Here is an 8,781-nt window from a genome sequence, read left to right as displayed (position 1 = left end):
TGGTAGTGTTTGTACTGCTGGTGGTGCAGGTGATGGGCGGGTGGCGGTGCTGGTGGTGGAGGTTGTGGAGAAGGTGGTAGTGGTGGTGGTCATGGTGGTGGCGGCGGCGGTGCTGGTGGTGTTGGTGATGGTGCCTGTGGTGTTGGTGGTGTCCGTGGTAGTGTTTGTACTGCTGGTGGTGCAGGTGATGGGCGGGTGGCGGTGCTGGTGGTGGAGGTTGTGGAGAAGGTGGTAGTGGTGGTGGTGGTGGAGGTGGTGTTGGTGCTGGAATGGGAAGATGGTGGTGCTGCTGGTGACGTTGTCGTTATCGTTGTGATGGTGTTGGTGGTGGCGCTATAATACCAATGAAGCTTCTAGTAGTGGTGGCGGCGGTGGTGGTGATAGTAGTGGTGTCTAAGGATGTCACTACTTGCATCGGTTACCATCATTGTCGTTCTGATTAAGACAGTGAATTAGCAGAATCCTTAACGACGCCGGACAAAATGCTTAACGGCATTTCGTCCGTCTTCACGTTCTGAGTTCAAATTCGGCCGAGGTCGAATTTGCCTTTCATTCTTTTGGTGCCGATGAAATAAGTAACAGTTATACACTGGATCGATGTAATCGACTAGCCCCGTCCCCCAAAATTTCTGGCCTTGTGCCTATAATAGAAAGCATTCAGAATTGTTAGCATGCCGGACGAAATGCTTTGCGGGTATTTCACCCGTTGCTACGTTCTGAGCTCAAATTCCGCCTAGCTCGACTTTGCCGTTCATCCTTTCGGGGTCGGTAAATTAAGTACCAGTGAAAAACTGGGGTCGATGTAATCCACTAGTCTCCTTTCCGAAAATTTCAGTTCATGTGCCTTTAATAGACAGGATTATTATTATTATTATTATTATTATTATTATTACTATTATTATTATTATCATCATTATTATTATTATTATTATTATTATTATTATTATTATTATTATTATTAGAAATCAATTTTGAAGGCTGCGAGCCGGCAGGATCCTTAGCGCGCTGGACGAAATGCTTAGCGGTATTTCGCCCGTCGCTACGTTCTGAGTTCAAATACTGTTCAGGACAAATGCAAGGCGCAGCTGTGTGGTGAGTCGCTTGCTTTCTAACCACGTGGTTCCGGGCTCAGTTTCACTGTGTGGCACCTTGGGCAAGTGTCCTCTACTATAACCATGTACCGACCAAAGCCTTGTGAGTGGATTTGGTAGACGGAAACTGAAAAAAGCCCGTCGGAAACTGAAAAAACTAGCGGTTCGACAAAATAAAATGATAGAATAAGCATCAGATTTTAAAACAAGCAATGACGTTGACTTGACCGAGGAACACTTTCAAGTAGATACCCCACACCACAGCGGAAGCCTTCTTCCTGAAACTCCTCCAAATAGCGCCGCCGTTTCTACTTGAATATCATCTTCTGTCTCGTAGCGGAGCTCTTCTGGCTTCGGTTTCATTTTGGGAACGAGAGTGATGTCATAGACAGAAACGTCTCATTTTGCAGCTGCTGCTACTGTTGTTGTTGTTGTTGGCGGTGGTAGTGGTGGTGGTGGTGGTGGTGGTGGTGATGGAGTCTGTATGTCTATTCCTGTTTCATTTTATGGGGTGCGCCTATCAAAACAGGTTACGTTGTCGCTACTATTAATCGTAAAATTAAGGCGGCGAGCTGGCAGAATCGTTAGCACGCTGGACGAAATGTTTAGCGGTATTTCGCCTGTCGCTACGTTCTAAGTTCAAATTCCGCTGAGGTCGACTTTACCTTTCATCCTTTTGGAATCGATAAATTAAGTACCATCTGCATACTGTAATCGATTATCCCCTTCCCCCAAATTTTAGGCCTTGTACCTATAGTAGAAACTATTATTAATCGTAAAATTACTGCTGATATGGTGCTGCTGCCACTGCTTTATATCCCCAACTTTGGCCTACTTGAGCAGACCTATGATCTAATATCATATAGAAAATAGGTGCATTATGATATGAAACGGGGGGAAAAAAAATGTCTGCTGTGTCTAGCGGGACGCCAAGCGACATAGAGTCTCCCTCGCTGATAGTTATTTAATGTTGTGTGTTGTTATTGTCGCTGGCAGATATAATAAACAGTTGATGACAATTTTATTTATTGTGGTGGACAGTCTTGCCATTGTTACACCATTTTCTTTTTGGCAGATTCCTTATTATTTTCGTTTTTCTTTATTTTGCTTCTTCTGTGCCCAACTCAAAATGTCAAATCATTGATTCTTCTCTTATCATACGACCGATATATGTGTGTGTGTGTGTGTGTGTGTGTGTGTGTGAATATATATGTATATATAATATATATGTATATATACGCATATCTATATGATATAGAAGATATGTATGCTTACTTGTAATTATTTATATATAGTGAAGTATATTTGCCTCCTAAATGTGGCAGACCCATAGGGGACGATGCTACAGTTGTTTATAGCCCTAGGAAGACATCTCAGCCAGCTGGATAACGACACATTGTCTGTGTCCGATTAGTATATGCGTCAGCGTGTGTATGACTGGTTAGTATCCAGAAACCCCCCGGGTCCGTGTGTATCACGTAAGGCTAGAGATGGGAATGATGATTTCCCTTCGCAAAAACTAATCAGACACAGATTCGTAATCACCATTACACTCACCTAGCACTTTCTGAATGAATCCACTGCCCTGTCCTCAAATTGACACCCAAACACTCTGAAATATTTGTATTGGAACTTCCGGCGCGAATGCCCAGCAGTACAACATGTCATTTCCAACTTTCTAGCAGAATGAATTGCTTCATGATGTTTTTCTCACAGACGGTGCCCAACGGATCCTACTATATTGTGAAGTCGACAGAATCAAAAACAAACAATGCGAATGCGCTAAATTAAAAACATAAAATGGCGGCCATTTATCCATCGCATCTTATATATGTACACACACATATATATATATATATATATATATATGTATGTATGTATGTATGTATGTATATATACATATATATATTTATCAAGAGGATGTGTTATGATATTATTCCACATATACAAAAACAGCCATACCAACAATCCCAAATTCTTCAGTCGCTACGTAACCTCTGCCGATTGATAATATGTTGTGCATGTATGTATGCATGCATGCATGTATGTATGCATGCATGCATGTATGTATAGAAATATATATTATGTGTGTGTATATACACACATATATATATACAAAGACATACACTAATATATACAAATAAATGTATATATATATGTATGTATATTAATACATATATTTCTATGCATACATACATACATACATACATACCTACGTACGTAGATACTGATGTCTTGAGTTCTAGTTTCCTGTTTGTATCACCAAACCTATGTATATGAAGAAGGACTCTTGTAATAAATGCACGGAGAAGGTTGGAACGATGAGTGAAAAGCCTGGAAAAGTCTGAGCAAAGGAAATGTTAGGCCGTAAAATATTCCTGGCAGCATGTTCTTTTCTCTGATTAGTCCAGGTTTCAAACAATCGCGTGGAAATATAGACACCGTAAAGAGGACAAAACACACAAAAAAACTTTTTCAACAACGAAGTTAATCCCTGTTTTTCGAGTGTTTTTCAACGTCGTCAGCAGCAGCATTTGGTTTCAGGTCGTTAGCGCAAAAAGATAGAGATACATGACGGATGATGAAATTTATTTTGTTTGTACTTGTGTTACACAAGAATATCTTGAACATTCAATGAAAAAGCATTGCATGACATAGGAATTTTAATGTTCATGTAAACGGCAGGACGATATTTTACGTACTGGTGTATTATCAGTGAATTTGACAGATTGGTAGGCAGAAACTGCATGCAATCCCATCGTGTGTGTGTGTGTGTGTGTGTGTGTATTTGTCCCCTATCACAGCCTAATAACTGGAGTTGATTTGTTCGACTAAACCCTTCAAGGCACCGACCCCGGCATGGCTCCCTTATTGTAAGTGAAACAAGTAAAAGATAAAAGATAGCAGCAAAAACGCGTCGAGGGTGTTCCACTAATGATGAGATCATGAGATCAATTCTTGGATCGATCCACACACTGTTTCCATTCAAGACAATTCATCTCACGTTGCCCCAGTCTACTGAGCCGTAAATGATCACCAGCCGTGTGCTGGTGCAGTCACCTCTTTCTCTATATCACACACACTCTCTCTCTCTCTCTCTCTCTCTCTCTCTCTCTCTCACGCACTCTCTCTGTCTCATACATACACACTTTCTCTCTCTATCTCGCACACACACTCTCTCTCTCTCACACATTCTCTCTTACACACACACCTTCTCTCTCATACACACTCTATATCTCTCTTACACACACACCCTCTCTCTCACACATACACACACTCTATCTCACACATACACTCTCTCTCACACACACACACACATACACACACTCTCACACACACACTCTCTCTAAAACACACTCTCTCTCATACACACTCTTTTTCTCTCTCTCTCTCTCTCTCGCTCACACACACACACACACACATACACGCATACATACATACATACATACATACACACACACATAGCTGTCACATCCTGCCGGCTCCGCTAGATAAAGAGTGAGGGTGCCGAGACAGCATCGATTTTTGCTTGCAACGACATAAACACACCGAGCAATTAGCGAGAGTATGGTATATATATAACTAATTCATACTCACTTGTAAGTGACAGTGAAATATGATGAAGTGTGCAAAACGGAATAAATTATTTTGCCGCGAGGTAAAATATATTCCGTTCTGCGCAATATTTACGTACTATTTACTGACATAGGGCCGTCAGTAATTTTACAGAATTCTGCTGTTTTACTATTTTATACGTATAATCTGAGATGATATGGGGAAATAGCTTAACAAAATAGTAGTTTACATTGGTACTAAGACAAGTTTGTTCAGAAAAAATTTGAAAGATAAGGGAAAAAAATGCAGAAAAATAACTAACATAAGGAAACGATTCATCATAACTATATTATCCCTAACGAAGAGATGGAAGTTACATTATCACTTGGACATAGATTTGAACTCAGAACCTAACCAAGGGAAATGAGCCATTCCAAGTTATTTAAAACAGTTTTGAATATTTATTTCTACATAAGGTGTCGAGTTGACAGAATTGTTACCGCGCCGGGCAAAAATGTTTTATTTCTTTATTGCCCACAAGGGGCTACACACAGAGGGGCAAACAAGGACAGACAAACGGATTAAGTCAATTATATCGTCCCCAGTGCGTAACTGGTACTTATTTAATTGACCCCGAAAGGATGAAAATGGGCAAACATATTTAGCGTCATTTGGTCGATCTGCACGTTCTGAGTTCAAATTCCGCCGAGGTGGATTTTGCTTTTTATCCTTTAGATGGTGGTGGTTGTGGGTCGATAGAATAAATACCAGTGAACCACTGGTGTCGAGGTAATCGACGTACCCTCCCGCCTCGAAATTTCTTGCCTTGCGCAAAAGCTTGAAACCAATGTCTATTCCAGCAATAACTATTTCTTATTGAGACACAAAGGCAGCAAATGTTAGGAAAGTTATCTAAAAATTACTATCGATTTAGTATTTGACTGGTTCTTTATTTTATCAACTCCACAAAGGATGAAAGGCAAAGTTAACCTCGGTGAGATTTGAAACGGGAACATAAAGACTCGGAAGAAAACAGCATAAAATGTTTTATCCCAAACTTCGAAACTTTTACCCTCTTGGGACACCCAGGCCGATTGATCGGCCCAAGTGATACAAGCTGAAAGAACTTTGTTGCCGATACATCGGTCCCGATAGAACAAATGTTGTGAATGGTTGGTTTTGATGTGTAATAGCTAATCAGAGATCGTCTTTCAATACATGTATCTCAAAAGAAAAAAAAATTGGTCTTTTGACTACACATACCAAAACACCGTGTGTTTCAAAAGAGTTAAGATTCTGCAACACCCCATCTTCTTTTTTTTTTTCTTTGCCTTAGCAATAGCGCTATGAATATTTTCTTTTAACTCTTCAGGACGACTGCAATACTTCATTGATACTTCATTTGTCGTGTCAGGAAATGATGAATGGCTCATATGTAAATTTCCCAAGGAATATTGTCTAACATTTAAATGATCATCCATCTTCTCGCTGGAAATTCTTGTTTTCAATCTCTCTACATTGATATTGATGACAATATGCGCTGTCATGCACGCTGTCGTAGTTTGACAACAGTGAAGCCTATCATCCACAAACGCAAAATAATTCTGGTGTGAACGGCTTGCGTCGCCTGAATATGTCTTTTTCCCGTTCGTTTCTTTCGAAATCTCATTATAAAAGAAGGTGGTAGTCTATCTCTTAATAATGTATGGACTTCATATTACTATACTTGGTGCAATATTGTCAGCTGGAAGATTGTGAGGTACGACTGCTTCACCATAATGAATGAGACTGTCTCCAGTGAGTGGTTAGAATGTTTTACCTATTAGAAATGGTAGACAAAATTTTCCCTCGTTTAACACAATACTATAATCAAAAGGCTTCACTAAATCTTTTATTTTTTCCTTTAGTTCTTTCACTCATTAGACTGCGGCCATGCTGGTGCACCGCTTGAAGAATTTTTATTCGAATGAATCGACCCCAGTACTTAAATCTTTTACTAAGCCTGGTACTTATTCTATTGGTCTCCTTTGTCGAACCACCAAGTTAAGGGGACGCAAACACACAGACGTCTGTTGTCAAATGGTGATGGGGGGACGAACACTCACACACATATATGTATATATATCATATATACATACATACATATATATATATATATATATATATATATATATATATATATATATACGACGGGCTTCTTCTAATTTCTTCCGTGTACCAAATCCACTCACAAGTTTTTGGTCAGCCCGTGGCTATAGTAGAACGCAACGCATTCACTACCAGATTACATACCTACGTGAATTAACTATATATCTCTCATCAAAATATGTGGAACTTTTCTCTTTTAAGAGCCTGATATTTTATGTTAATGCATGTATTTATTTTAATTTTTCAACTGCAATTAACGTATAATTCTTTGGAAACAGAAAATGGTCATACGAAAACTACCAGATTTTTTTTTCGTTTTATATGTTTCAGACAATGGAGCGCTTGACTTCAAAATTCGAGGCACTCTCGCATCAGGAAAAGCAAATGTTACGATGACGTGTAGCGACTATTACAAATCACGCGTTTACGGTGTTGCATTTAAAAAAGGAAAGACAGCCTTGGTTCATGTCAACAACAGCACAGGCCCTGCTTGGTTAGATCCACAATATATGAAACGCGTCAAGACAGAGGTACACAGTCTTCATTCGGGCAATGTGAAAGTGTCTCTAACTTTGTTAAAGATAACTTGTAGCGATGAGGATCTTTACGAATGTGAAATACAAAGAATACCTTCTTCAAAATCAATTCAGAAATATTTTAGGATATTATGTAAGTACTAATATTAATATTATTTTATTTTACTATACATATATATGTTTTTAAAATACATATTTCTGTTCGTACAGTGAGGAATGAGATTCTGAAGTAGATTCAGAAAGTACAACCTCACTTAGAATAAATGTATTTATATCTTGTATTAAATCTTAATGGGTTTTTTAAAATTTTATTTACTGAGTCTGGATCAGGAAGTGGTGATCGTGGCCTTGGCAGCCTCTCCTAGACTAATACGTTTGATGCTGTTAATGTTCCGTTTAAAATGTTGCATGTCACCGGATTCAGGAATGACATTAGCAGGGAGGTTCCTGAGAATCGATGTTTTGGGGAAAGGTGGATTGGATAGTGGTTAATGCTGGAAAAGAAGGATTCAGTTTTTTAAAAAATGGCAGGAGTTGGAGAGAGCAATGTGTTGTGTTGGAATGCCTGAATCATGGAAGTATGAAATCAGCTGGCACCGAGGAGCAGATACCATTACTGTAGCGACAGAAAAACAGAAGGACGAGACAGCACATCCACAAGCGTCCAAGTGGACCTCCTCAGGTGCAGTACAGAATGTCACTGTACGTAAGAGCAGCATTGACCCTGATGTAGATACAGTACTCCACTGTTAGTATCACTTGAGCCTTGTTGAGTGCCAACAACTGTTGAGGGCTGGAATATCCTCTAGTCCTAAAAAACAAAGGCTAATCTTTTGGAGCAGATAGATAGATAGATAGATAGATAGATAGATAGATAGATAGATAGATAGATAGATAGATAGATGGATGAAGACATAGATGGATGGAGAAATGGATAGAAGGATGAATGGTGGGATACCTTTATGGAGGGACAGATAGAAAGACTTCTGTACATAAGGATATATGCAGGTATCTATCTGTCTATTTATGATTTCCCAAATCATATTCACTTTTGTATAGGATATTCTATAATCACTGTACAACAAACACGCAATAGACACTGAGCATCTCTCCATTATATGTGATGAATGTGCGTGCATGCGTGTGTCTGTGTCTGGGTTCATGATAGGAAATATTCCGCTATTTCTATTTGATGGCCCATCCAGGATAGTTTTAACCTCTGTTTTATCAGCATCAGCAAATTGTACTGTTTGATCTCACAATTGATTTAATTACATTAACAGCTACGTTTTAGTAAACACTTAATTCGGTCTGTCTCTCTCTCTTAATAGAATATTTGGCAGTACATTGAGATTCACAGAGATTCACATAGACACTCACACACACACACACACACACACACATACACACACACACACACACACACACACACACACACACACACACACACA

The 8,781-nt window shown here is 39.3% G+C and overlaps 1 protein-coding gene across 1 annotated transcript in view; it reads left to right on the top strand.

Moving 5' to 3' along the window:
- Positions 1 to 8,781, top strand: part of LOC106882031 (uncharacterized) — a 368,303-nt gene that overhangs the window by 249,290 nt on the left and 110,232 nt on the right. The window contains exon 4 of the mRNA XM_052974695.1: positions 7,125 to 7,463. Within this exon, the coding sequence (XP_052830655.1) occupies positions 7,187 to 7,463 (277 nt within the window). The 5' untranslated portion in view covers positions 7,125 to 7,186. The remainder of the gene's footprint in view (positions 1 to 7,124; positions 7,464 to 8,781) is intronic.

This window comes from Octopus bimaculoides, chromosome 19, assembly GCF_001194135.2.
Source record: "Octopus bimaculoides isolate UCB-OBI-ISO-001 chromosome 19, ASM119413v2, whole genome shotgun sequence".
Classification (NCBI taxonomy): domain Eukaryota; kingdom Metazoa; phylum Mollusca; class Cephalopoda; order Octopoda; family Octopodidae; genus Octopus; species Octopus bimaculoides.
The sequence above is the reverse complement of the archived record's forward strand: the minus strand, read 5'-3'. Positions and strand labels throughout refer to the sequence as shown.